Here is a 27,392-nt window from a genome sequence, read left to right on the forward strand (position 1 = left end):
GTAGTGACCAGGGAGGATGGCATTTAACTATGCAACCACACAAGAGGGTGAATTAGCAAGAGGCTCGGCGTACCCACTAACTTATTTCTGTCAATAAGTGACAGGCTGGGCATGGAAAAATAAAAAGTAAGTTTAGAGTAAAAGGACATTTCAGTACAAGCTAACTGTTTTCAGATTTACACTTGTAAGAGAAGCATAAATTGAGGCTTTCGTAGAAGTAATTGCAGCAAAAGAGCGTTTTGAGCGTGTTGCGTTCTACAAAGCCTATATTTTATTGCACTTTTCTGCGCGTATACCATTTGATTTTGGCTTGGCGTTGTTTCTTTTCTTCTCGCTTGACTGTGCTATTAGTGGTGGAATGAGAGATCCCGTAGCCAGCCCCTAATTAACCAGGAAGTGATAGGCGAACGCTGTCCGGAACAGACCCATCAGCGCCGTCCAACATCGGCTCCATCCAGTAATGATGAAAACATCCTTGTTTTCAACTTCCATTGAAGGCCCTTGAAATGCACACGTTTTTTTTTTTTTTTTTTTCCCACGAGTGGAAACCCACTCAGGTGATTTTTGGGTTTTTAAACCCGCGCCAAGTGTTAGACCTCTCCCACGACTGAAATGACCTAACATTTATGATATGCGGGCTTTCAGATTTGGAGGTTTTCAACCTGTGTCCAAAGCGAGCCCGCAATTGCACATCTGATATTCATCATTTCCTTGTTTAATGGGCTATTTTGTCGTCTAGCTCGCAGTGATTTTTTGGTTGTAACCGTACAAGGGCTGAAGCAGCCAAGCCAGAGCCCGCTCACCGCTCGCTGTGGCTCGACCATGACCAAATAGTGGTCTTTGGCCTCCTTCGCGTCCACTTGATGAAGTTCCTCTGGGCCTCAAACCCGACATCGGCATGTCGGTTTTCGAGGTGAAATAATGTCAGTGCCTTTGTTGGCCACAAATCGGAGCTCACTGGCAGTCAAAACAGTTGAAATAAGAAGGCAATCCACTGTGATGAATCTCATTGTAAATAACCTCCTGTATGTTGTGGTATATTTTGTCTGAGCCATTTAGGGTAGAAGCAAAATGCTTGTGCCTGTCGGCCGATTTTTATGCTTATTTATGGTGTGTTAACCATGTGGTAGTGATTTTGTTCTCATGTGAAAAAACATATCCCCTTCTTGTGTTATCCACAAGATTCAGACGGTGGATTCTTCACGAGAAGGAACCTTTTTTTTTCGTCGTTGTTTGTCCAGTCACGGTCTTGTCATTTGTTCGACCATCACAGGGTGGTTTTCATGCTGTGGGAAGACCGTGTTTGTGTTGCGCTACCGGGTGTTGATGGACGCCAGTGGAAACAGCTGTGTGTTCTACTTTACAAAAATAATTATTTAGACTTCATGTGTATATAACGGCCGTTTCCCATCCTGTTTGGGTGCAAAAGCATCTGAAATGGCAATTGGACCTTCATGGGTCAGCCCATGTTTGGTTCCAAATTTAGATATTCGCCAAATAGCTGAGACCCTTTACAAAATAACATGTTTACAGAGTGGATTCTCTGTTTTAAAGGATATTGAATCATTATTGACTCAATTTTTTTGCCATTATTTTCCTACAACTTGATTGAACTCTTTTTAAAGAGGACCTATTATGTATGTTTTTTCCCTTTCCTTTAGTGTGTTATATAGTTTTTTGTGCATGTAAAAGGTTTTCAAAGTTACAAAGCCCAAAGGGTACGCCAAAGGGAGAAACACTGCTCCTGAACTGCCTGAAACGCCTCGCTTGAAGTCCCGCCCTTTCTTCTGTAACGTGGTGATGTCACCAAGTAACACATTTGTATGATACCTAATAGCAGCTAGTTTGGCACGCCCTCAAACAAAGCGGAGTGGAGCGGAGTCCGAAGAGTTTGGTTCGGTCGACCAATCACAACAGAGTGGGCCAGCTGACCAATCAGAGCAGACTCAAACATTTCAGACAGAGGGTGAAAAGAGGTGCTGCAGCCGGTATGAGAAAAATAAAGCGTTTATTGAACATTAAAACATGTAAACATGTTCTAATAGAAACCCCAAATACAAGTATGAGCCTGAAAATGAACATAATGGGTCTTTTAATTCTACATCATATATCATTCAGCCTCTGACGACATCGCTCGACGACTTGCCAGCGCGCTCTCGCCAGCGACACACTGCCACCCCGTCGAACATGGCCGCGTTACACACTTGACATTATGTCAAAATGTCAAAAGCGGGGAAAGGAGCGGGCTCTTCCCCATCACAGCGCTCGGCGGATTTATTAGCCCTTCCAAGTTAAACAGAAACCCAGCCGATGTATAAATCCCTCCAAAGGGGCTGTTTGAGCTCCAGTCCTTATTTGGCCCCCGTTTGGAAAGCGAAGAATTTACTTTCTCAGGCAAACTGCCATCAGCGCGGCAGTGGCTCTTGTGTGGGCAGGAGGAGCGCTTGAGGAATTTTGAGTGTGGTTGGACCAATGGCAGGCTTATTTATTGGAGCCAATGGGATGATTTATGCACAGTGGGAAACACGCTTTCTCCCATCAGTTCGGCTGAAGTAGATCAGAGTGATCATTGTGATGTCAGACGGGTGAGAGGGCATAAATCTTGTGGAAATACTGCAGCTTTCCCAAATTGAGAGCATCAAAAAGGAACAAAAAAATTCTTTAGAAAAAAATTACTTTAATGGGCCTCCAACGCAATACATCAAAGAATATGTGTATGTCATCTGCAAAAATGTGTTTTCTGACCTTTTTTATGTGTCAAACGCACCAAACTAAAGCAGTAAATGCACTGACAATGCATGCTTATTGCCCTTATTGTTGCCGAGCAAGCCCGTCTTCCTCTTCTCCCCATGTTATCTGAGGATGCTTGTTCCAGCCTGTTTGAAGTGTGTGAGAGAAAACAGTTCATCACTCTCCTGCTCCAACTGCAGCACGTTTACTCATTATACAGCGATTCAACCCAGTGGACCGGGCTCCAGAGTCCTGCTTTGATATTCTGCACTCTCCATTTCCATATAAACCCACTTGAGTACTTGAGCAGCACTTTTGCTGAAGTCATTAAAGCTCTCGCTGATCCGCGCTCTCATTGTGAAGGAGAAGGGGGGGGGTCAAGACAGAGGGAAGCTCCATGAAGACTCACCTGAGACATTTGACCTTTGCTGCGGGTAATTCAACAACGTCCCGCCTCAGCTCACCTCTGTTTGCCCCCTAATGAGGCCTCTCGGCTGGGTTGAAATTGCGGAGGGGCCCCCACCGCCGGTGGCTCGCTTGACTCCTTGTTCTAGTTCAGTGGCTTCCCAGACGCCCCGCGTGACTCTGTGAGATTATAAACTCCCTGTTTTAAAAGCCCCTCTTTCTCTGGATGTCATAGAGTTTTATTTGTGGACTGCTGGTCACTTTGCTGGGAAGTGATTAGGGAGTTTCAGAAACCAAAGAAAAGGTCAACATTTCAAATCAGTTGCAAGAAATGTCCCTGCGGATACACTAGAAAACGTCTTTTTCTCATCTTTTCCCCCTATTAAACAATCTGAACGCCACAGATGCAGTTGCACACACAGACGGACGGAGCTCAGGTGTTAGCCCAGGCCCGACGCTGAAGGGGCCTCTCGGAGATTCCTACACTTTTATCCGTCTGAGCTGGTAAAAACCACGTGAAGCCTGTCTTAGTCTGGCTTCCAGCTGCACCCACCATATATGGATGAAGTCAGGGTAGCTGTTGTTCTCTCGCTTTGTTGCACGGCGGAGGATTTTTAAGTTGCGCTGAGACACGGCGTTTGAAGGAATGTGCGATTAAGGAAGTCTGTATTTTCTCTGCTGCTCCAGCTGTCTATTCCCACGACTGCCTCGCTAAATACGATAACAATATTTGCAAGAAATGTCCTTGAAAACTATATTTACATGCACAAATATGCTCCTTAAGAAATTATTCATATGGCTGGGAGCTGACCAATAAAAGTCAGTTTTTTCTCCGTGTAAACATACAGTAGCAACCCTTCTGACCTTTAGATCAATACTGGAGGGAGTCATCTTCAGGACATTTGCAGGCGTATGCTACAGTACAGCACCTCCCGCCAGCTGTGAATGAAGGCAGATGCTCTTGCTACGAGGCCGCGGGGCCACTGGGACCGCCAACGCTGATATATGAATGTCAGCCGCGGCCCCAGGTAGTGTAGCGCTGTAGAGAGCGAGCATGAGCCGACTCGCTTCTGGCGTCTGCTACTATAGCAACTTCATCCTGTCGATTAGTTGGGTGTTAGCTGCCTTGACCATACAGTTGAATCAACAACTCTGTAAAACAGTTCAACAAAAAGTGAACATTATAACATTCATGAAGATATGATTTACTGCAGGATGTACAGAGTGTATTTTTTTTGCAAATAATCATGTTCATGCATCCTTGTCATTGGATACTGCATTTTCTCAACACATTCTCATACAATGGTTCGTATATCTTATGAGAAGTCGTCATTTTTTGTGCGTTTTCCTACAAATGTCCAGCAACACGTGACGCACGTGTCAATTTCGTCCCGTCTTTTCAAAATTAACTTCCGTCTTTACAGGAAATTTGGTTAGGTTTAGGAAACAAAACTACTTAGTTCAATTTAGGAAAAGATCGTCTTGGTTAGTTTTAGGCAACAAAACTACTTAGTTAGGTTTAGGCAACAAAACTACTTAGTTAGGATTAGGCAACAAAACGACTTAGTTAGGTTTAGGCAACAAAACTACTTAGTTAGGTTTAGGCAACAAAACTACTAAGTTAGGTTTAGGCAACAAAACTACTTAGTTAGGTTTAGGCAACAAAACTACTAAGTTAGGTTTAGGAAAAGATCTTCTTGGTTAGTTTTAGGCGACAAAATTACTTAGGTTTAGGAAAAGATCAACTTAGTTAGGTTTAGGAAAAGATCAACTTAGTTAGGTTTAGGAAAAGATCAACTTAGTTAGGTTTAAGCGACAAAACTTAGGTTTAGGAAAAGATCAACTTTATTAGGCCTAGGCAAGAAAACAACTTAGTTAAGTTTAGGAAAAGATCGACTTGGTTAGGTTTAGACAACAAAACTGCTTAGTTAGGTTTAGGATAAAGATTGCGGTTTGGGTTAAAATAACTCCAGAAGTGGCGTTACTTATGTACGGAAGTTACATGACAAAAATAACAACGTTGTGGTTTCACAAGGGGTGCAAACACCGGCCTCCTGGGCTAAAGTCCTAATGAACTGATTTTGTGGTATGTATACAAAATACAGTGCGTTACTTTTCGTAGGCATAGCTGTGAACCTGCATGAGAACGGCCTGATTTGCTCTCCCTTATTGTCACTTCTTTTATCCCTGCAGCACCTGCAGCAGCAAACAGTTGTAACTCATTCACTTTATTAACCCGAGGATTCAAAATGATGACCTCCAAGTTCCTCTAAAGGAGTAGCTACTTTCGCATGCATACACATGCACACACATGCACACACACACAAGGACAAGGTCCATGTGATGATGGCCTTTTATTGAATACTGGATATTAACCCGTCATAGATTTGGTCTGTAAAATGTTTTTTTTTTGACGGAAGGCTTGCAAATGTTGGCCCATAAAGTCCAATTTTATGATATTAAAAATGGCACTTAATGGCTGAATTCATTGCCGTGTGCATGTGCAAATTAGGAGCAAAACAACGCACTAGTAAGGTGGGAGTAATGCAACATAGAAACATTTTGTAACATGTTAAAATATCTCCGCTTCTTCATGTTTTTAGTGGAGCACCATATCAGCGCCGACTGGTTGCACTGATGCCATCACATTGCATATCAGCATTGCTCTGGGTGGGGATCTGTTCTGCCGGCCCCGCGATGTTATCCAACTACTGTATTCTGATACGGCTGATGATAGCATTACAAAGTCAATGAGTCTTTTGTTTTCCCAGAGCAAACTAATTACAGCGGCTTCCTTCCCGCCCGCGTCTGTTGTCTTCTGATAGCGCTCGGCTCTCATCTCGCCGCCCCGCCAGTAAACATCCGTCAACCTCACAACAACGTCCGAACACGTATGCATCCATGCATCCACTCATGCGTTGTCTATCCGTGCACGCTAAAGTAAACACAATCAGACGGAAGTCACTCAGCTCGGGGCCTGTTTATGCATCGTAATCAGTGATTTGTGGCGCTACGGGGTGTAATGCAGACTATTAGGAGCCACACTCGCCTGTCATGGATACTATGAGCCAAACTGTTTTGAGGACCTACTATTTAAAGATGCTACATGTAGCAGTGCAACATCAGGAAATCCATACCGCTCTAATTTTGAGGTGATAGTATAATTAGGGGACTGTTGCTGGGAGGTTTGGCACCAGTACTGGCAACTCCACTCTGCGTTTTATAGTACTGCGGTGCCACCCAGTTGCATTTGTTGGGAAAACCTGCTGTTGTTGTTTTACTGAAGAAAAACATGTTGTTGCACAGTAAAGAGCGAGGACAGGATGCTGTTTCACAAGATAAAAGGAGCTTTCAGTTTCTCTTACAGTGTGAGACCGCATTGCAAAGAGGGACGTGGAGGGTGAAATCATCAGAACACGCTATATAACCTCTTTTTTATCCAGTAATACAAGTGACCTGAGATCAGGGTTAGCTGTCTTAAAGTTGCTAAAACATTGTACTTATATTTTAAGAGTCTTTGACAACATGTAGTGCTCATTCCAGACAGGGGTGTGGAGCTGCCAAAAGCAAAGTTAACTGGGGTTAACTGCGGTTTCTTTGCTGCACGTCGTCCTCACTTTGTATTTAATAAAGTCAGAAAAATGCTTAATCTTAATAAAAAAAAAAAAGAAAAGTGAATTAGTGCAAAATAGAGGATTTATTGACCTTGAAAAGCTCTCGCTTTAGATCCGGTACAAGCAGAGTTAACTGTTAATATGTGCATAGTTAACTACCAATACACAAGTATGCATTCATCTTAATAAAGCAACAAAAAAAGGTTTATTTTTATAGGTAAGTTAACTCAATAAAAGTGTTTGTAATGCTATTATAAACAATTATAAGGAGGAACTCATAAAGCTTTTATTACTGTTCTTAATAAGCAGTCTATAAACTCAATCACAATTAACAAGTTTCTTATGAAGTACTTATAGATATCTAACAATAAACATGTTTATAGTGCTATTATTAACACTACACAGTCGTATTAACACATTAATGTTAATAAGCATCCTGTAAGGACCTTATTCCCTATTAACTAACGCTTATTACAAGAACCCTAATATAACGCGTTACCAATTTCTTTCATAATAATATGTCAAAATGCTACACTACAGCACCTTTACCTGCACTATTCATTAATATACACTCAGCTCGACATAACAGCTAGCAGCCAGCCTCTGTTGATTAAATGTGTTGATTAATCTGCAACTGATAATCGATTAATCGTCATTTTTCATGTAAAATACAAAACATTAGAAGTTTCCAGCTTCTCAAACGGCATGATTTGCTGCTTTTCTTTCTCTTATTCGATAGCAAACTGAATATCTTTTAGTTTTAGATCGTTGTTCGGACAGAATAAGACACTTGAGAGCATCATTTTATAGATATTAAAACCACCACAAATCCCAATTTCAAGCTCAAATATTGCAGGTGGAAATGTAAAAGTCATTTCCTGGCATCTTTTTCCCCAAATCACCCACGGACATCAACACAAATGTGTTTTGACAGACGAGCTCTGATTGGTCAGCGTCCAACAAGTAATCCGCTGTGCCAAGACACAGCGAGAATTTATGACTCTATAATCACCTAATCTGACACAGCGACCATCTGGAAAGTGCGAAAAAATATCGTGTAGTCCGATCCCGGCATATGTGTCGCTTGTTCTGACATGTGTTCAAGGTGCATGTGGAGTCACGGAGCAGGTTCGGGACAGCGCCGGGTCGTCCTAGTGCACCATCCTCTGCTGTGAACCAGAATGTAAATTGGATTTCCTCGCATGATGTTTGACCCTGAGTTTGTTATCGAATACAAGTGAAATTGCTTTAGCCATGCTTGATGAGGTGCTTATTGTGTTGTGTTTTTTTTCTCTCAGACAGAACAAAAAACATCATACAATCATAAAGTCATAGTGCGGTGCGTCAACCCATGTGTGAACCGACTGCTACAGGAAGCACTCTCTCTCTCGACGTGAACTCAGTGCCAAATGTGATTTAGCCCGGAGTGGCCCCGACATGTTTCCCACACAGAGGAGCAGTCAGTTTTATGAGGCCATGGTTATTTCTGTACCGTTGAGGGGCGATTTGGGGAATACTCAGGCATTCAGGAGGAAACACTCAGAGATGTCTCTCCCTCCCTGTTTCTACCAAAATAGACGCAATACTTTACAGTAGTGTTTTTTAAAACACAGCGTCAAGAGTTACCAGTTTATGTCCCGCTGTTGTTGAATTATTCTTTAATGTGGTCTACTACTTAAAGGTGAAATATTACAGCTTTTCTTCACTCATGATTTCTCTGTTTTTTCTCCGTTTACAGGTCACCACATCATGTCAGACGACTACCAACTATGAGCAGGTGAGTGTAACGTGTGTGTGTGTGTGTGTGTGTTTAGGCAACAAAACAACTTAGCTACTGTAGGTTTAGGAAAAGATCAACTTAGTTTGGTTTATGCGACAAAACAACTTAGTTTTGTTGTTTTTTCAGAATTTTTTTTTTGATTTTGGGACATTTATTTGCCTTTATTTGAGAGAAGATAGTAGAGAGTAACATGGTTGCAGCAACCTCGAAAAAAGATCCTAAGAAGTACCTCAAATGAGTGATTTGGTGCGAGACTTTCAGGATGCTATTTAAATGCCTCACAGAGTAGCAGAGGACAGATAGAGTGATTATCCTCCTTTTCCTCTAGGGGATGCTCCTTTACAAGACAAAATGTGATTTACGCACCCGCAACACCGAGGCTCGAGTCATTTTCCCTTTAATGAGCTCGGAATGGGAGTTTTCATTCACCCTCCGTAAAAGAATGCGCGCTCAGCAAATGGAGGGGCCGTGATTAGAAAAGCAGCAGGGGAAGCAATTTGATAATTTCTCCTGATTTCTCGTCAATAAAGTCGAATAAAAAAAAAAAGCAGCGCAGCCAGACCTGTTTTATATTTTTCGAGATTAACCACCGATGATGTGACCAAATTAGGAACATTCCGAGCAGCGGTAACTACTTTTTCACTTATTTACTTTGGACGCCGGCCGGTTTAAATGACTGCAGCGGCTTGTTAAACAGTCCCCGCTTTTGTTTATAGAGCTCCCATCAGCCTAAGACGCTGTACTTAACTCAGTTAAGAGTTTTTCCCTAACACATGGATCACTGTCAAGCTGTGTGCGTGTGCTTGTGTGTTTGTGTGTGTGTGTGTTTCTCTCTTTCCACTTCTCACATACTGTCTCTGCTTCTCCATCTCTACCAGACCAGATTATAATTATTATTTTCTTACTTTTACATATTGATAATTTGGCCTGTCCTACTAAGTGCTAATAACCAGCACCAAAACTAAAAGCCAATACTCCCTGAAATACCAGAATAGACTTTGCTATAATTATAATAACAATTTCATGATGGTGGATCATGACATATGGCTGAAGTCAACCTCGAGTCAAACTACTATTTCCAAGTCAAGGTTGCGTCCGAAATCCCATAATAACGTGCTGTTTACTACACTAAAACAGTGAAATCTTTTGTCCGAAAAGCTGGACACTACAGTGGCATAAATATCCCACAATGCAATGCGGTAGTAGCGACAACGTTCGTAGCGGACGTTGAAGGACAGCTCTGCAACGTCAATATTGCTAAAATTAAAATGAGTTCAGACTTTGGTTCTCTCAAATCATCGTTTTCGGTCACATGAGGTTGGTATGGGTTACCATGGTTACGCGTCTCCAACCAGCAAAGAGGCTCTCAGGAAGTGTAAATGATGGCTCAGTGTGTCCCGCAAGAAACATACTACTGTTTATTCACACAAAAGTATGTTGAACGATAGCACTTGTATGCGATTTCGGACCCAAGAAATGAACTTTTAAGCCAAACAGTTAAAGTTTTTACACTCCAAATGATCGTGAAAATCAGTTTCTGGCACTTTGCAAAAAGGACGTTTACTGAAAACAGTTGGTTTATTTTAGAAACAAAGATATCCACAGACAGATTACCTGACTTTTTGCTAAAAAGTGCTCCAAAAACACCTCCAAACACGGCTAAAAAAAACGTGTTTGTGTCCATACAGTGTCTTTCTTTTGTTTAAAATAGGGCTGTCAAGGTTAATGCTGTTTCCTGTTAGGCTGCACTTTGCCATGTTATGATTTGAGCATATTTTTGTATGCTAAATGTAGTACCTGTGAGGGTTTCTGGACAATATCTGTCATTGTTTTGTGTTGTTAATTGATTTCCAATAATAAATATATACATACATTTACATAAAGCAGCATATTTGCCCACTCCCATGTTGATAAGAGCATTAAATACTTGACAAATCTCCCTTTTAGGTACATTTTGAACAAAAACATTTGCGATTAATCACATTTAACTATGGACAATCATGCGATTAATCGCAATTAAATATTTGAATCGGTTGACAGCCCTATAGTTTAAAGCCATTACATCATATTTGCTTTATTTGAAAGAGGTCTTGAGAACCATAATGATCCTCATAGTCCAGGAAAACGACTCCCTTCATCAGGAGGGCTGAGGATGGATGTATGTCAGACAAAGTGTGCACAGATCACAGAGACAGAAAGAGTATTTTCTTCAAGGTTAATTAAACGACTGTGTGTCTGGTGTATCGCCGACAGCCAGACATCTCTCTCTCTCTCTCTCTCTCTTTATCTCTCTCTCTCTCTCTTTCTCATCCTCTCTCTCACCATGTTGTTTCTTCCTCGGCGTGACAGAAACAATGACTAACCCACTGACTCTGTCTCGCTTCTCTCTCCAGCCTCCCACTCCTCAGCTGCCGTTAAAGCATGTAGATACACCGGTGAGTAACACCTCTTCTTTATCAGCGTTAATGCCCAAGACATGCTTTTACTGTTATTGTTATGCCGCATTAACAATCCGTATGCATACTATATGGCCAAATGTATGTTGTACATTGTGGGTGAACTTTTCTTGAGTTTGGAGGGTGGCGCTGGAATAATTATAGTCTTTTTATTCCCTGCTTAAGTGTAATAATTTAGTAAATAATCAATTAATAAAAAGCTTGCAGATCCCACCACCTGTTCCTGCACACTGCAGAAGGTGGCAGCATCATGCAATGCATAACAGCATAGCCAATGAGAGCTCATGTTGCTGCTTCTGTGGGTTTAATTTTAGGCGGCACATGACTTTAAATTAAAGATAAGGAAGTAAATCAACATTTGAATGTGTAATTTAAAGACAAAAAAAAGTCAATGAAAGTCTTAATTGGCATGAAAACAAATGCAAAAGTCCATGATTATTCCAGTACAACCAGGTGACCATGAGGTAAATGGTTTAACCCCCTCTCTATTCTGTGCCAGTGTAAAGAAATATTTGGTACATACCTTACAAAATGAGAAAAAGCTGCCGTGACATCTGTTTGCTGCCAGTTCAGTTTGCAAAATTGTGTCTCGTCGGTGCCAGAAACGTCTGCCAGGGCCTGGCCCCGCGACTAGGCATGCATGTTTAGCTTGACATTGCTAAACCATGAAGGGTGTGGGGTTTCCAACACAGGCAAGATTCCAGAAAAATAAGAGAGGAGAGAACCATTGCTAATGCACAAAAAAAAAAAAAACATTCAACGGCAAAAAATTGTTAGCGTTTTGAAATGTTTTGAAATGATTTTCCTTCTTATGAAGAAGCAACATTTATTCAAAAGATAAAAGAAGTCCTTGCACCCCTGTTTCTTCTCTCTTTTGTGAGTCACGATAATGAGTCAGCGCTTGCGTCAGACGTCGTCCTGGATGTTTAGATCGGCTGCAGAAGTTGCGGCGGTGATTCAGAGCGAGATTATAAACACAGATTGGTCTGTGTACACCAGTCTGTGTGGAGATTAATTCGCAAGCTGTGAAGGAGTGAGTCTGGCAAAGCAGGGACTGAATATCTGAATCATGTCTTCAATTTAATGTCGAAGTTTCTATGTATGTTTTTGGTTTTCCACTGAAAGATTTACAGCTACAGCGAAACAAAACCTTCCTGGGCCACCTTTTCAGGCTTATTAGGGAGTCATTTGTGTAATTATTTACCACCTAAGGGAAGCTGATGCTGTTTTCCTTTTGCAGTGAGAGGTGTAAGATTGTGTTCGTCGTCCAAAACAATACATTAAGCCTCGAGACAAGTAGCAACATCCTCTTTGGCAACGGGATTTATGGGAAACGTGGGTGTAATTATGAGAAGCACTAAAAATACCAAGACAGAGGCTACTAATTGTCTTGACCGTGGTCTTGTTTTTTCGACTCTAATAATAGAAAAGTTGTCACAAACAATTCGACAATGACATATTGGAGTAAATATCCCCTTTAACCAGATGTTATATATAAAAATAACGTTCCCATACAACTAAACTGCATTCTATTACGTTTGTCTTTGAAGTATCAGGTAGTATATATCAAGCGACCGTTAAAGAAAGTACCGTGGTCGCGTCTAGAAGGTAACCCCTAAATTGCAAAAACGTGCAAAAAACCCTCGCAACACTCGCTGCCCAACGACTTATCCTAACCTCAACCGTTCGAGGTCAATGCCTAACCTTAACCGTCTCACAAGTGTTTCGCAACTTAGGTGTTATCTTCTAGACACGAACAAGTAACGTGTTATTGAATGTTACGTGGTATAATAACGAGTCTAACAAGCGAGAAAGTCCACCAAACCGTGATGTTTTTTTTCCACTAAACCTAACTCAGAATTTTTGTTGCGTTTTTTTTGTTTTGTTTCGTTTCAATGTCGTAGTCATTTTAAAGGTCCAGTGAGCAGGATCTGGCAGGTATCTACTGGTGAGGTGAGGAGATTGCAACCATCTGAAGCCTCTTCAAGTGTGTTAGAGTGTTTGTGTTTCGTAGGAAGTGAGTGGTGAAGCGAGAGAGAGAGAGCGGCGGCGGAAGCGAGTAACGTTATCGACTCCGGTCCAAGCAGGAAAAGTTGACTACTGTTACTGTAACTTGTTACTAATCTAATCAAAGCGTTGCTTGTGTTGTCCCGTCATATCAGATCGCTGTCATTTCAAGTTTAATGGAAAATCGATACATTCTGGCTGGATTTCAGAGGAAAAAACAGTCATTTTTTTAAATATTTCATCCTGGAATACCTGTTTTCTGCCTTCATACTTCATCCAAGAATCATCATCATATAGGGGTTTGTGCATATGTTTATTTGGTTAGTCCATATAGGACACATTCTTGGTGTTTTTGAGTCAAAACGCCCCATCGTGACCATAATTGGGTCAGCGTTGGGGCCTGTCGGGGTCATCCAAGTGCACTATGGGGACTTTTTTTTAAATACGTTTGTGGCTAGAGAGTGAGACGAGAGTGATGACTGCGCACAAAGCACACAAAGGGGAAAAAAACATGTCTCTTCCAATGGCAAAACAGTTGTAATGACTAGCCGTGTCACCGCTTTGTTTTCATATTCTGCGCGTTCGTAATGCTTTTAGTCACTGGATTCTTACTATAAGGGTAATTAAGGTCAAACACATGTGCGGCAGACATTCTCTACATTCATACGGTACACAAACACAATGCTTGGGAAAAAAAGGGAGTGAAGAAGACAAGAGAAGCGAGGGGGTGGGGGGGCGGGTTATGGGAGTCTGAAATAATGAGAGATAATGAGAGTGAGGGAGGAGTAGTTCCAGAGAACACAAAGTGGGCGTGAGGGAGACAGAAAAGCAGGAGAAAGCAGGGAGAGGACAGTCAAGAAGGAAGGAAACATGCATCATGATATATATTACATAATCGCTGATGAAGGTTGGCACAAACAGAGCGAGCATCTTCTGCTATCATGAGGAACCGGAGCTTGTTTTTAGCCCTTCAGAGTAGGATGTGACGAGCTAGACAGCACCTAGTTTTTTATTTTATGATCTAAATAGTGACATTTAGAGAAGTGGTTCCTGCAGTGTAGTCATGCCTCTGGGCAGCTCTATTCGAAGGCGTTTGGCCCACCTGCGTTCATCCTGGAGGTGGAGCACTGGGTACCTGTTCAGCAAGGTAGGCCACTCCCACGCAGGAAGTCCAAAATGATGCAAAATGTTCTTTTGATTTTATTTTAATTTATTTTTGTGAAAAGTAATATCTAAAATATCTGAAATAATATTTTTTTATTTGTCATTTATCCATTTATTCTTATAACGTTAAGTTCATTATTTAAGTTATAGAAAGGGGTAGGATCATGTAAGTGTTTACTACTGCCTACTGCTTTTCAGACATATGTTATTTATTTTATTTATTTATTTATTTTATATTAAGATGATTGTTTATGTGTATATGTGAGAAACATTAAGTTTAATATTAAGTTATAGAAATGGGTAGGACCATCTGCCTACTGCTTTTCAGATATTTTATTTATTTATTTATTTATTTTATATTAAGATGATTATTTATGCGTATATTTGAGAAACATTAAGTTCATTATTTAAGTTATAGAAAGAGGTAGTACCTTGTTAGTGTTTTGTTCTGCCTACTCCTTTTCAGACATATGATATTTGATATTTATTTAATTATTTATTTTTATATGAAGATTATTACTTATGTGTATATGTGATAAACACTAAGTTCATTATTTAAGTTCTAGAAAGGGGTAAGACCATAAAAGTGTTTACTTCTAGCTGCTTCTTTTCAGACATACAATATTTATTTATTTATTTGTTTGTTTGTTTATTTATTTTATTTTATTTTATATTATATTAAGATGATTATTTATGCGTATAGGACCATATTAGTGTTTACTTCTGCCTACTTCTTTTCGGACATATAATATTTATTTATTTTATTTTATTTTAGAATTAGCTTTATATGTTTACTGTTCATTTAATTTTTTATTCTTGTTTTGTTTTCTTAATATTTCTTACATGTTCAAATCTATCTATCTCGATATCTAAAATGTGGGATTTTTTTTTATTGCCAGAACTCTCACACAAGTTCTATTTGTAGCTGTTCTCGAGCTTTCGATCATATCATGTACGAGTGAGTTGGAGAACGGTGCATGTATTGCGTCAAAAATACACAACAATGCCCAGGTTCATGTTACTAAAGGAACATGTGTGGCTCATTGATGTGTTTCTAATAGTTTTTGGAACAACAATGGAGCCTTTAACTGTGTGTAACGTGCCTTTAAACGGCCAGACAGTAGACTCCACTTTTCCACGCCGCATTGACTTTCACGAGGCGTTCATGCACCCATGTTGCTACAAGACAACAGATTGTTCCTGTGATGTGAAATGTACCGGCGTAACACCCCCGAAGCCCCATGCGAACAGGCTGTTTCATTTTGCAAACACCAGCGTCCGCGGTCCGCCTAGCATCTGGTTCCTGTCAAATCACGGAGAATTATGCTTCCCAGTTTGGCTCTTGGGGGGTGGGATTAGCTTCATCTGCGAGAGGCCGCGCGGCAGTAACACGGAGGCGGCTTCGGGCTGTGTGTTTAACCTTGCTCCGTGATTACAGACCCCTTCTTTGCCAGTATCTCTGACCAGTAAAGCTGAGTCTCTCTCTGACGTCTGCAGAGATGTCATTCTATCTCCTCGGATGGCTTCATCTTCCTGATGGCAGCCGACTCGTACAGACAAGTTCTCCTCTGGGCCGACAAACAGTGCGAGGAAGAGCCAACTCCAGCATGTATTATGCAGCTGATTCCTCGACAGTACGGCAGATTTAGTAACGTTTTCCCTCTGCAGCCCTGTCACAGTGAAACAGCCTCTCTCTCTCCTCAGGAAATAACCAGATACAGGACAGGATCATTAAAGAGGGCGCTGAGATCCTGACAGGAACTCAACCTGGATCACACTGAGCTCTTGTGATTTTTCTCTTCTTCTCACCGTCCTCCTGCTCATTCTTCTTCTTCTTCTTCTTCGTCCCTCTTCCTTGCAGTTCATCTTCTTCTTTTTCTTCTTCATCCCCTCATCGTCACACTTCTTCTTCTTCTTCTACCCTCTTCCTTGCAGTTCTTCTTCTTCTTCTTCGCCTTCTTCTCTCCCTCCTGACACTTCTTCTACTTTCTTCTTTTTCTTCTTCTATTATTTCTTCATCTCTTTTTATTCTGCTTTTTTCCCTTTCCCTTTCCTCCTTCTTCTTCTTCCCCTCTTCTTCCCAGTTCTTCTTCTTCTTCTTCTTCTTCCCCTCCTCCTCACACTTCTTCTTTTTCTTCGTCTTGTAGCTCTTCTTCTCCTGCTTATTCTACTTTCCTTCTCTTTCTTCTTCTTTTCCTTCTACCACACCTCCTGTACTTCTTCACTTTCTTCTTCTCCACTTCATCGTCCTCTATTCTTTCTTCACCTCTTTTTATTCTGCTTCTTTCCCTTTTCCCTTTCCTCCCTCTTTTTCCTCTTATTTTCCATCTTCCATTCTCCTTCTCCTCTTCATCAGCATCTCTTTTTTCTTTTGCTTTTTCTTCTGCTTCTTCTTTTTCTCCTGCTGATACCTAACTATTTCCTAAGTCTTTTGTTGTTCTTTCTCGTTCTTATCCTTCTTCCTCCTCCTCTACTTTTCTCTCCATCTTTCTTTTCCTCCAAAACAGATTCAGTTTTGCTTCTGTGATCTGACTTCTCCCCTATTAGGTTATGTCAGATTGCAATTCAGTAACATGTTCATGATTACCAAACGGAGTTCGCTTATAAATAATTTTCACTCCCCCTCCCTCTGTGTGTATTGTGTGTATTGTGTGTTTTTGCATGTGTGTGTGTGTGTGTGTGTATGTGTATGTGTGTGTATGTGTGTGTGTGTGTTCTCCAGGGATCTACGAGGTCCTGCAAGAGTGTGGAGATAAGGCGAAAGCAGTCGCGGTAAGACACGGCTTTGTCACACTATTGTATTATACTGTATGCGTAGGAATGGTGAAGGTACATGTTTTAACCAGACGTTTAACCAAAAAGTATCTAAGTCAGTCCGTTTTAAAACCTCCTTTGATTCTACAACATAATCTTCAAAGACTTTTCTTCCGAAATGCAAAAAAACATGACTCCTAGGATTATAAAATGATTGTTTGCACAAAAAGGGAAGCAAATTCTGCAACTTTTGCGAAGTAGTAAATCCATTGTGATCCCAACACCAAAAAAAATCATTGTTTGTGCTGAATCCTTCACCTTTTTTCCAGGAATGTAAATGATCGTTCCACCTCTCTGTTGTCTGTTATTCTTCATGCAGGGCTTTACTGTATGCTTACGGGCCAATAAACCTGATCGCTGTTTGGCCAGTGAAATACATTGCATAACATCAACAGAGGCCATGTCAACAGTCAGCGAAGGATTGTACATATTTTACCTTTCCAAGAAATATAAGAGTGAGCTGTGGGAGTTTACATTTGATCAAGTGGATGTTTGCGATGAATATCTGTCGTTAGTCCCCGAGAGAAATCGGAGAGTTCTCGGGAATGTTCTCACGGCGGCTGTTAAAAGGGATTCGTAACCGTAAAGATGAAAATCAGTGAAAATGTGAATGCAGTTTTAGCGTGAACAAACCTGGTGGTCCTCTCGCTCCCTCTCGCCTTCTCCAGGAGTCAGAGTGTGGTTCAGGCCATGGAGGAGAGCTATGAGGTGGACCTGGTCTACATCACAGAGAGGATCATCTCTGTCTGCTTCCCCGCCGGCGCCGAGGAACGCAGCTACACCACCAACCTCAAGGAGGTGGCGACGATGCTGCGGTCCAAACATGGCGAGCACTATCTGGTGAGTCCAGAACATACGACTCATATCTCTTTTATTTTTTTTCAAATGATGCGTTTTTCAATTTGGTCTCAATGATCTGGTCTCTCATTTCAGATTCTCAACCTGAGCGAGTGGAGGAGCGACTTAACAAAGTTAAACCCCAAGGTACAAAAGCAGCCGGATCATCTTTTGTCATTTGATATCCAAAGACACGCAAACATATGTAAATCAAAGTCATGTTTGAGAGGAATCAAACCAAAAAGAACCCCCTTCTTTTGGTCCTGATAATCCCCCCCCTCAGGTTGTGGAGTTTGGCTGGCCAGACCACCATGCACCGGCGCTGGACAAGATCTGCAGCATGTGCAAGGCCATCGACACGTGGCTCAATGGAGACCCACGCAACGTAGTGGTTCTGCACAACAAGGTAAAGCAGGGATGACCGGTACACAACTGTTCAGAAAGTTATAGAAAAGCATCTGTTATTGTCAAGGAATTATCGGGCGACAACCGCCTTCTCACGCCAAGTTTAAAGTGATATTCTAAAATTAATAGTTTGACATTTTGGATAATGCTCTTGTTCACTTTCTTGCCGAGAGGTAGATGAGAAGATTGATACCCCACTTGACATATTTGTCCGTTCGATGTGAAGATGGAGCCAGCAGCCGGTTAGCTTAGCTTAGCATAAAGCCTGGAAATAGCTAGCTTGGCTCTGTCCAAAAAAAATACTAAAGCTCACCAAACCCAAATGCAAAGATGAGAATTTTTGGTTTTACCAAGCTTATCTGCTGGACTATTTCTTGGCAGCAGTGACTTCCTATAGTCTTTTTTAAAATCTGGGTTGAGTGAATCAAAAATTGGTCGCTATTGACGGTAGCTTGGCTATTTAAAAGTGGCGGGTTTGTGCAGGATGTCCCGTGTCGCGCTAATGACGATTCTCTCTGACCAATCACTGGTATGCAGTGTATTTTGACCAAGGTGCTACCAATAATGGAGTGGTTGTATTGGTACCATCCACAACCTCTGCTAATGGAAACACAAAAATAACCATTCTAATGTGTAACAAACTGAACTGAACCTGAGCTGGACTGGAAACATGCCAATAGTCACCATGAGGTTGCAAGAAAAAACATCATAATATAGTTCCAAAATGTCGAACTATTCCTTTAAATGTGAAAAATATGAAATATGCATATGTGGCTGCTGACCTTTCTAAAATCAAAAGTTATTCTTATAGTTATACAATCCAGTCTGTCTTGGTTAAACATACACTACTATACAATATGTGCACATGCTGTCCAGATGAAGCAGAAAAAGCAGAAAGGGAAACATTTTCCCAGCTTCCCTGCTTTACTCCGGAGCAGACTTGTTGCTTCTTAGAGTCTCACTTTAAACAAGCATAGTGATGAAACGTTATTTCATGTTGTTTATGCTTCCAGCTTTTGGGTTTTCAAATATATTTCATGCTTGCTGACCTTTGAAAGGATCCCTGTTTCAAATAAGCTTTTCAATTACACACCTTGAAACTTGAAATCATGTAACCGAGTCTCTGTTTGTGTGTCGCAGGGGAACCGAGGTCGAACAGGGGTGGTGGTGGCTGCGTACATGCACTACAGCAACATATCTGCAAGGTAACAGACACATCATGATCAATAGACACATCCAACTAACATCTTGAAATGCAGTATTATTGGCTGTAGTTTAAACAAAGAGATTGATTCAAGTCAATTTTATTTGTATAGCCCAATATCACAAATCACAAATTTGCCTCAGGGAGCTTTAAATCTGTACAGGACACGACACCCTCTGTCCTTTACAGGACAAGCCTCTCATCGGATGAGGAAAAACTCCCCCCCAAAAAACTTTAACAGGGAAAATCTCAGTTTTATCTGAATTTGTGAGCAAGAAATTACTTGACATCCAGTTTTTCACCAGACAGACAGGCCTCTAATTTAATAATTTGGGATTGATCCTCTGTCTTTATATGCATATACAGCTGTGTATCATCAGCGTAACAGTGGAAGTTAACTCCATGACTACGTATAATTTGGCCAAGAGGTGCGATGTATAGGGAGAAGAGCAGAGGGCCAAGAACAGAGCCCTGAGGTACGCCATATTTAACCTCAGAGAATATTGGTGTCGTATTATTAAAAGAGACACACTGTGTTTTCCAATCGTTCAAGGAGTATACGATGATCAATAGTGTCAAAAGCTGCACTGAGATCCAGTAGTAAAAGTATCGAGGTGGAATCTGAATCCATGTTTAGGAGCAGATCATTTACGACTTTAGTAAGCTCAGTTTCTAATTAATATAAAGTTGTTGAGACACCACTCTTGATCAGTCTTGATTGATCAGCAGAGGTGAAGAATTTAGACTGAAGTATGATTCAAGTACCTCAGTCCTCCTCAAAGGGGTTTTGTAAGGACAGGAGCACCAATCAATCACAGTTAGCCCTCGAGGTCTGGGACTCGAGCAGCCATGAAAACTGAACACTGATGTGATTATTGTGGCAAAACACTCAAGCTTATGTTTCTGGCTCCATGAGAAGAAGAAGCGCTCCGAAAAATGTCATCATTCTTTAATGCAACCAGATGTTAATAGGTGGAGGATCGAGCCAGGAGGGTTTAAAGCTGCTTTGTAAATCTCAAACCTGGGAAAAAATCTTCTTCTTCTTTGTCTTCCCCTCCTCCTCATCCTTCTTCTTCTTTCCCTCCTCCTCTCCCTTCTTCTTTTGTTCTGTTACCTCATCTTCTCCTACTTATTCTACCTTCCTCTTACCTCTCATCCTTACTTTCTTCTCCTCTTCATCATCCTCTATTCTTTCTTTACCTCTTTTTATTCAGCTTCTCTCCTCCCTTTTCTTCTGCTTTTCTATTTTCCATTCTTCTCCTCCTCTTCATCAGCAAAATGCACTTTTTTCACTTTCTTGCCGAGAGTTAGATGAGAAGATTGATACCCCACTTGATGCTTTCTAGTATGACAAATAATAACCTGTCTGATTTTGTGTCATGCAGCGCTGACCAAGCGCTGGACAGGTTCGCCATGAGGCGCTTCTACGAGGACAAGGCGCTTCCCGTGGGCCAGCCGTCTCAGATAAGGTCAGTTGTTACCTCACTTCCTGTTTGCTGACATGAAGCTTTATGAGTCTGACCTTTGTCCACTGTTCCCAAATGTTCGCAGCTCACGTTACGGCAGACATGTTTTAGGAGGATTTTTTACGGAGGAAATTCTTCCCATTTTTTCCACTGTTTATCTCCGGTTTAGTTTTAATTGGGATAATTGTGTGTAAGCGTCGCGGCACGGAAGAGAAGCCATCTATCTTGTGCGTCTGTTGGATTCCTCTGGTGTCTCTGGGGAGGCTGCGGGGCTTTGGTGGCAGTTCATTCCTGTCCTCTTAGCATATCAGAGCATATTTCCCCTCCAATTTTTTGTGTTTTGAAATAATTGCCTTCTCGTGAATAGAGCGAAAATTCCAAACCAGAAATCAATCAAGAGTGGTTTAAAGGTATTTAAACAATGTCTTGTTTTGAATGCAGCTCCCTCTAGGGGCAGCATCCCTCCTTTAACTCATAAATCTGCTCCTCCTACCATATTATCTACATTATGAGACAGTTAACCGCTTAAAGGTTTGACCTTCTTCACCTGCGGAGAGAGGAATCCTGATCTTGGAAGAGAAGAGCAGGATGAAGGTTGCAGCGACGAGGAAACACAGGAAACAGCAGGCGACTTAACACCACTTCATTTTCAGCCAGCCATTCTCTAACAGTTCTATAGGCTTGCCCTCTGCCCCGCTGCTATTTCCTGCTTCGGATATAATTATCTCCGCCCCCGGAGTCTGGGAGTATTATGGTCTGGAATGTGTGACATTAACATCAACTGTAGGAGATGAGCTCAACCTACTGCTACTATAAAAGCTTGTAATAGTCTGGATTAACATGCAGCAGTTTAGTATCATTAAAGGATTTCTATGTCGGTTGTGAAATGAAGAAAAACCTGAATAGAAATTTTAGGAGCGTTAAAAAACAGTATTTCATGATGCAATGGCATGTTTTTATCCCACATAAAACTTAAATACACTCAGGCGAGACAGCTCCGGGCCGAGACATTTTGCCAAATCTGGGTTATTTATCCAGACATGATTGCCATCAAAGCACTGAAAGAAAAGTTTGAAAGAGGTGAAAGGTCAATAAAAGGAGGATGTGACAAATGGGTGATGGAGGGAGAGTTTTTGGATGTTGCAGGACCTGCTGCTCTCAGGACATGTTTTCCTCTTTGTTTGATTTCTGACAGTGTGGATGCAACTTTGGGGTATCGCTTCCGTCTGCAATTTGAATTAGGAGATATCATTTGGAAGTGTGTAACAATATTTACTGAGGTTGGAGAAAAATCATGTAATATATATGATCGGATCGGACAACGCCATGGTAGCGACCTGTCAATCACAAGGTAGCCCCGCCCTAAAGCATCCCCTGCTTTATGGTCTATTTGACTCTAAATGGGACCATAATTTACTAAATGAACATCATGCTGTATTGAAGAAGACTTGAAACTAGCAACTGATACCATAAACTCATGTTTACAATGTTTACTGAGGTAATAAATCAAGTGAGAAGTAGGCTCATTTTCTCATAGACTTCTATACAATCAGACTTCTTTTTGCAACCAGAGGAGTCGCCCCCTGCTGGCTGTTAGAAACAATGCAAGTTTAAGGCACTTCAGCATCGGCTTCACTTTTCAGAACCGGGGGTTGCCCACTTGAAGGACCGTTTGCAAGTTGAAGTCCTCTATTTGTATTTTATTCAGATTTCTTGCTTTGCTCTATCTGGGACTTCCCTATTGTTTTACTAACTATTTGTTTGCAAAGGACGAGTAGCAACACACTCTCGGTGACACAAGGAAGCAGAACCACTAGTCTGAAATTCATATAATATACATTAACCTTGGCTGTAATGTTATTCAATTAATTTATATGTGTACAGTACAGCATGCTGACATTTCAATGGCTTCATGCAAAACCTTTAAAGAGGACCTATTATGCTTTTGTGCTTTTTCTCTCTCCTTTAGTGTGTTATATAGTTTTTTTGTGCATGTAAAAGGTCCGCAAAGTTACAAGGCCCATAGTCCACACCAAAGGGAGAATCCAAAACCCCTTCAAACTAGCCGAGGCAAGTATTATGCAAATGTATTACTTGGTGACATCACCACGTTACGGAAGAAAAGGCTTTGACTTCAATCAAGGCGTTTCAGGCACTTCAGGAGCAGTGATTGAAGTCAAAGCCTTTTCTTCCGTAACATGGTGATGTCACCAAGTAACACTTTTGCATAATACTTGCCTCGGCTAGTTTGAAGGGTTTTTGGGAGGAGCTCAAACAGAGCGTTTCAGACAGAGGGTGCAAAGAGGTGCTGCAGCAAAGAGAAAAATATATTTGAATATTAAAGCATGTAAATATGTTCTGGTAAAAACACAAAATATAAGTATGAATCTAAAAATAAGCATGAAACAGTAAGTCCTCTTTAATATAGGCTAATTCATTGATAAAAACACAGAACATGATTATGTCCTCCTCTCAGCGCCAGCTCTCGTGGCGTTCCCCCGCTCGGTCTAATTGAATTTCAAAGAGGCTAAACCATCTGGCCGCCGACAGCAGAGCAAGATGGGGGGTGCGTCTGCATGCGGCGACCCCTCGGTCAAGGTCACGTTCGGTACCATCATCGTTATCATCATTAACAAACCAGCCCGCACTAAACTCAGCAGACCCCCGACTGGCCTCAGCGCGCACCAATTCACTCTGACATTTCCTGCCGTGGGTAAAGGTTGTTTTATAGTCGGAGAGGAATTCACTTCTGGCTAAAGGTGAACCACACAGGACGAGGGTTTCTTCTGCCTGGGTTTGGTGTGTAATCTTTCTTTTTTTTGTTGCAGATACGTGCGATACTTCAACGGCCTTCTTTCCGGACACATCAAAATCAACAACAAGCCTCTGTTCCTGCACCATGTCATCATGCACGGCATACCCAATTTTGAGTCCAAAGGAGGTGAGCGTGTGCCTCGGGCCGAATGAACAGAAAATAAACAGCGTTTGCTGGTTTCTTGTTTTAAATTTTTTGATTTCCCTCCACAGGCTGCCGTCCTTTCCTGAAGATCTACCAGGCAATGCAACCCGTCTATACGTCAGGAATATAGTACGGAAACTTTTTATTCCACTTCAGTGTGGTTTGACCCTGTATTGAATCCAGTTATTTGGATTTTAACAATATATTGTTATTACTGCAGCAATGTGCAAGGAGACAGCAACACCAGTATCTGCATCACTATTGAGCCAGGCCTGCTGCTGAAGGGAGACATCCTGGTGAGATTTTATTAATACAATACTGTCAACTAATCCTGACCGATGCATCGATTCATGTGTTGATGTTTTAATCTCTTCCTCCCCCGTTAGTTGAAGTGTTACCACAAGAGGTACAGGAACTCCACCAGGGATGTGATGTTCAGGGTGCAGTTCCACACCTGCGCCATCCACGACCTCGGCGTGGTGTTCGGGAAGAACGAGCTGGACGAGACCTTCAAAGGTAACGGCTCTCTGGGTGGGTGTGACTTTACAGTATATGCGTGTTTGTGATCGTAAAGAAGTTGCCAATCACAGAACAGTGCATTAAGGTTCATTGTTTTCAGTTGTTACAATGGTAGTTTTTAAACTAGTTTTCACCGGGGCTGGGTTTCCTTTAAAAAATGACGATGCCAGTACCAATACCCGTACCCCTTGAAGGGATACCAACACAAAAAGAGAGCGATTGGATGCAAGCAAATTGTCCTTTTTTTCTAGATCCGTGCACAAAAAGGATTGGATGCAGGTATCGTTTGACTGGAGGAGTCTCGATACTACTTGGTACTGGGTTGTTTACCTTAAAGGCATCGCGTACCGATACCCAACCCTAGTTTTCACTGGGATTTTTTGATTTCCAGTATGAAAACATTATTGTTCCCAGCTGCAGGAGGACACTGTTCCTCATATTTTTATAGTAAAAACCGTCCTTAGCATTCAATAATAATAATAAAAGGATGGAAGAATTTGCAAGCTAGCAGCAAAATTATGATAAAGTTCAACCACAGTCTGTTGAGGTTTTTAAAAATTAAAAGAAACATTGAAACAGCAGCATGTTTGCACTGCAAAAGATATCTTTATCATCTAGTTTTTACACATATTTTTTACATTATTTGATTTTTTACATCACCTGTTTTAATGCTCAAAATCAATACAAATAAATGTTGTTTTTTGAAGTAACAACTGAAAACTATGAGCCCTAACTTTGCTAAACTGATCGAAAATCTTGACGTTGTCAATGTTTTTTTTGGAATTTGTTGTATGTTTCACTGTAATAACCCACATATCGTGTTTGTGTCCATTGTTTTACAAAAGTATTGTGTCTCCTGTGTGTCTCTCTACAGATGAGAGGTTCCCAGAGTATGGAAAGGTGGAGTTTGTTTTCTCTTATGGACCAGAGAAAATCAAAGGTACAGGTAATTCATGCACTCAGGTTTCTCAAAGTGTTTGTATCCAATTTATAGATATTTGCATTTTTTATTTTGTGTCTGGTGTGAGGAGTCCGTCACCCATCATGCACTGTGCCCCACAGGCCTGGGCCACCTGGAGAACGGGCCGAGCGTCTCTGTGGACTACAACACCCAGGACCCTCTGATCCGCTGGGACTCGTACGAGAGCTTCAGCCAGCGCTGCGAGGACGCGGTGGACGGCGAGCTAGGTATGTCCACACACACAGTTTGATGGATAGGGTTGTCTCCACTCGTCCACTGTTACCAACAGAGACTTTCAGACTCACATGATGCCACATCTGGTATTGCTGCTTCGATGGGAAGATTCTCAGAGGATGAACTCTTTTAAAAGGGAACACAGAGACGTTACAGTTGTCGTTTCAAGCTGACTTTTGATTTGCAAATAAACTGGGACTGTAAATCGATGTACCTTAAAGGGAGATTTATCAAGTATTTAATACTTAAATATGCTTACTTTATGCAAATATATGTAGAGATGTTCTACTGGAAATCAATTAACAACACAAAACAATGACAAATATTGTCCAGAATAAATCAGATTCCTCAGTCACCGCCACAGGTCAAGATCTCCGGCTTTGTTGCACTCTACTGAAGACAAGATCCGTCTGTGTCTTTCCTCTAAACCCTCCAGCCCCCCCCACACACCCTCCTAAACCCCCGGTCTGTCAATTAGTCCTTTAAATAGCCGCTGCAGAAATAGGGGGGCGTCAGTCGCCCTACCGGTGGCTGCCCACTTCCCAGGGGGGGGTTGTAACCTGAAACGCCACCACCGAGTCCCACAAGCACCCAAAACCCACCTCCATCCACTCCCAGCTTTCTGCACCAGGAGCTCAGGAATTTGAAACTCGGTCGCCCTGTATCATGTGCAAAGAAATGCCCCAAATATGACATAGACTCAGTCACCCTTGGTCGTTCATTTCTGAATATAACACACTGATAATATCAATAAAATATCCTGTCTTAGAGTGTGGGACACTTAACACAGCCGACAGTCTGATGAGATTCACGATTATTGCCGTTAATCTGAGAAAACAGGACTCACACTCAGTTGAGTCAAGACTTGGCAGCCATTGTAGTAGTGCTGCATCCACTTTTTATATATGGCTTTTTTTTTTTTTTTTTTTACGACTTTGCAAAGACCCATTTCATTTTTATGAACATCCCCAGAGAACCGTTGCGGTAATTGCTGTGTTGCAAGAAGGTCAGTGGGAATCGCCGGGATTGCAAGTCTGACGCTAATTGAACGGTTGGCTGCGTTCTCAGCACTCAGCAGAAAAAAAACCTCTCGGCCAGTTTTGTTCATTTCTGTGATTGCAGCCGTCGGACGCGAGAATTCCGAATGTTCGGAGGAAAGCTGGTGCAGGAACACAGTGTCTGTTTCTACAAGGGCTGAACAGACAGGGAATGGAGCAGGTCTTGGAAGATGCAACAATGAGATGACACAAAGCCAAAAAGAGATAACAAATTGCAGGGGAGATGTTTACAAAGTTCTAGCAGCAGCATTTGAATTATGACAAAAAATCATAATCATTTTAACCACATAAAAGAATATATATCAGTTTAAGTGTACGCTATATTTTCACCGCTCTACCGTGCTGTCAGATAGCTATACAATCTATGTTTCCGACTTGAAATGAAGCTGTTATTTATGCTCTCGCCAAAAGCAATCAGACTCTATTGAAAAAAGCAGTAATTTTACATCGCAGAACACAGGGAGTTCCCGGTCCACCGCCGCCTCGGTCGGTTAGTTTGTTTGTGTTATTGTGTGACTTTGGTTAGTTCGGATTCACCAAAGTCACACAATAACTCAAGCGAACTAACCGATCAAGGCGGCGGTAGACCAGCAACTCCCTGTGTTCTGCGAGGTAAAATTACAGTTTTTTTCAATGGAGTCTGGCGACATTAGCGGGATCACAGATGGATACAACAGCTTCTGTTGGAAAGGGCTGTCTGACGGCAAGGTGAAGCAGTGGAAATATTCTATATACAGCATACACTTAACTGATTTTTTTAGGTGTCTAAAATCCGTTTT

At 41.5% G+C, this 27,392-nt stretch overlaps 1 protein-coding gene across 17 annotated transcripts in view; it reads left to right on the top strand.

The window, feature by feature from the left end:
* Nucleotides 1-27,392, top strand: part of tns1a (tensin 1a) — a 95,324-nt gene that overhangs the window by 40,374 nt on the left and 27,558 nt on the right. For 7 of the 17 annotated variants that reach the window (XM_037762180.1, XM_037762185.1, XM_037762187.1 and 4 more), the window contains 14 exons: nucleotides 8,488-8,526; nucleotides 10,923-10,964; nucleotides 16,879-16,928; nucleotides 17,639-17,810; nucleotides 17,904-17,954; nucleotides 18,091-18,213; nucleotides 19,353-19,417; nucleotides 20,802-20,885; nucleotides 23,711-23,823; nucleotides 23,910-23,970; nucleotides 24,062-24,137; nucleotides 24,228-24,372; nucleotides 25,235-25,306; nucleotides 25,423-25,548. In XM_037762180.1, coding sequence (XP_037618108.1) covers nucleotides 8,488-8,526; nucleotides 10,923-10,964; nucleotides 16,879-16,928; nucleotides 17,639-17,810; nucleotides 17,904-17,954; nucleotides 18,091-18,213; nucleotides 19,353-19,417; nucleotides 20,802-20,885; nucleotides 23,711-23,823; nucleotides 23,910-23,970; nucleotides 24,062-24,137; nucleotides 24,228-24,372; nucleotides 25,235-25,306; nucleotides 25,423-25,548 — 1,219 coding nt within the window. Of the gene's footprint in view, nucleotides 1-8,487; nucleotides 8,527-10,922; nucleotides 10,965-13,788; nucleotides 14,140-16,878; nucleotides 16,929-17,638; nucleotides 17,811-17,903; nucleotides 17,955-18,090; nucleotides 18,214-19,352; nucleotides 19,418-20,801; nucleotides 20,886-23,710; nucleotides 23,824-23,909; nucleotides 23,971-24,061; nucleotides 24,138-24,227; nucleotides 24,373-25,234; nucleotides 25,307-25,422; nucleotides 25,549-27,392 lie in introns of those variants that run through there. The other 10 variants (XM_037762181.1, XM_037762195.1, XM_037762183.1 and 7 more) reach the window with 7 other exon arrangements.

This window comes from Sebastes umbrosus, chromosome 24 (genome assembly GCF_015220745.1).
Source record: "Sebastes umbrosus isolate fSebUmb1 chromosome 24, fSebUmb1.pri, whole genome shotgun sequence".
Lineage (NCBI taxonomy): Eukaryota > Metazoa > Chordata > Actinopteri > Perciformes > Sebastidae > Sebastes > Sebastes umbrosus.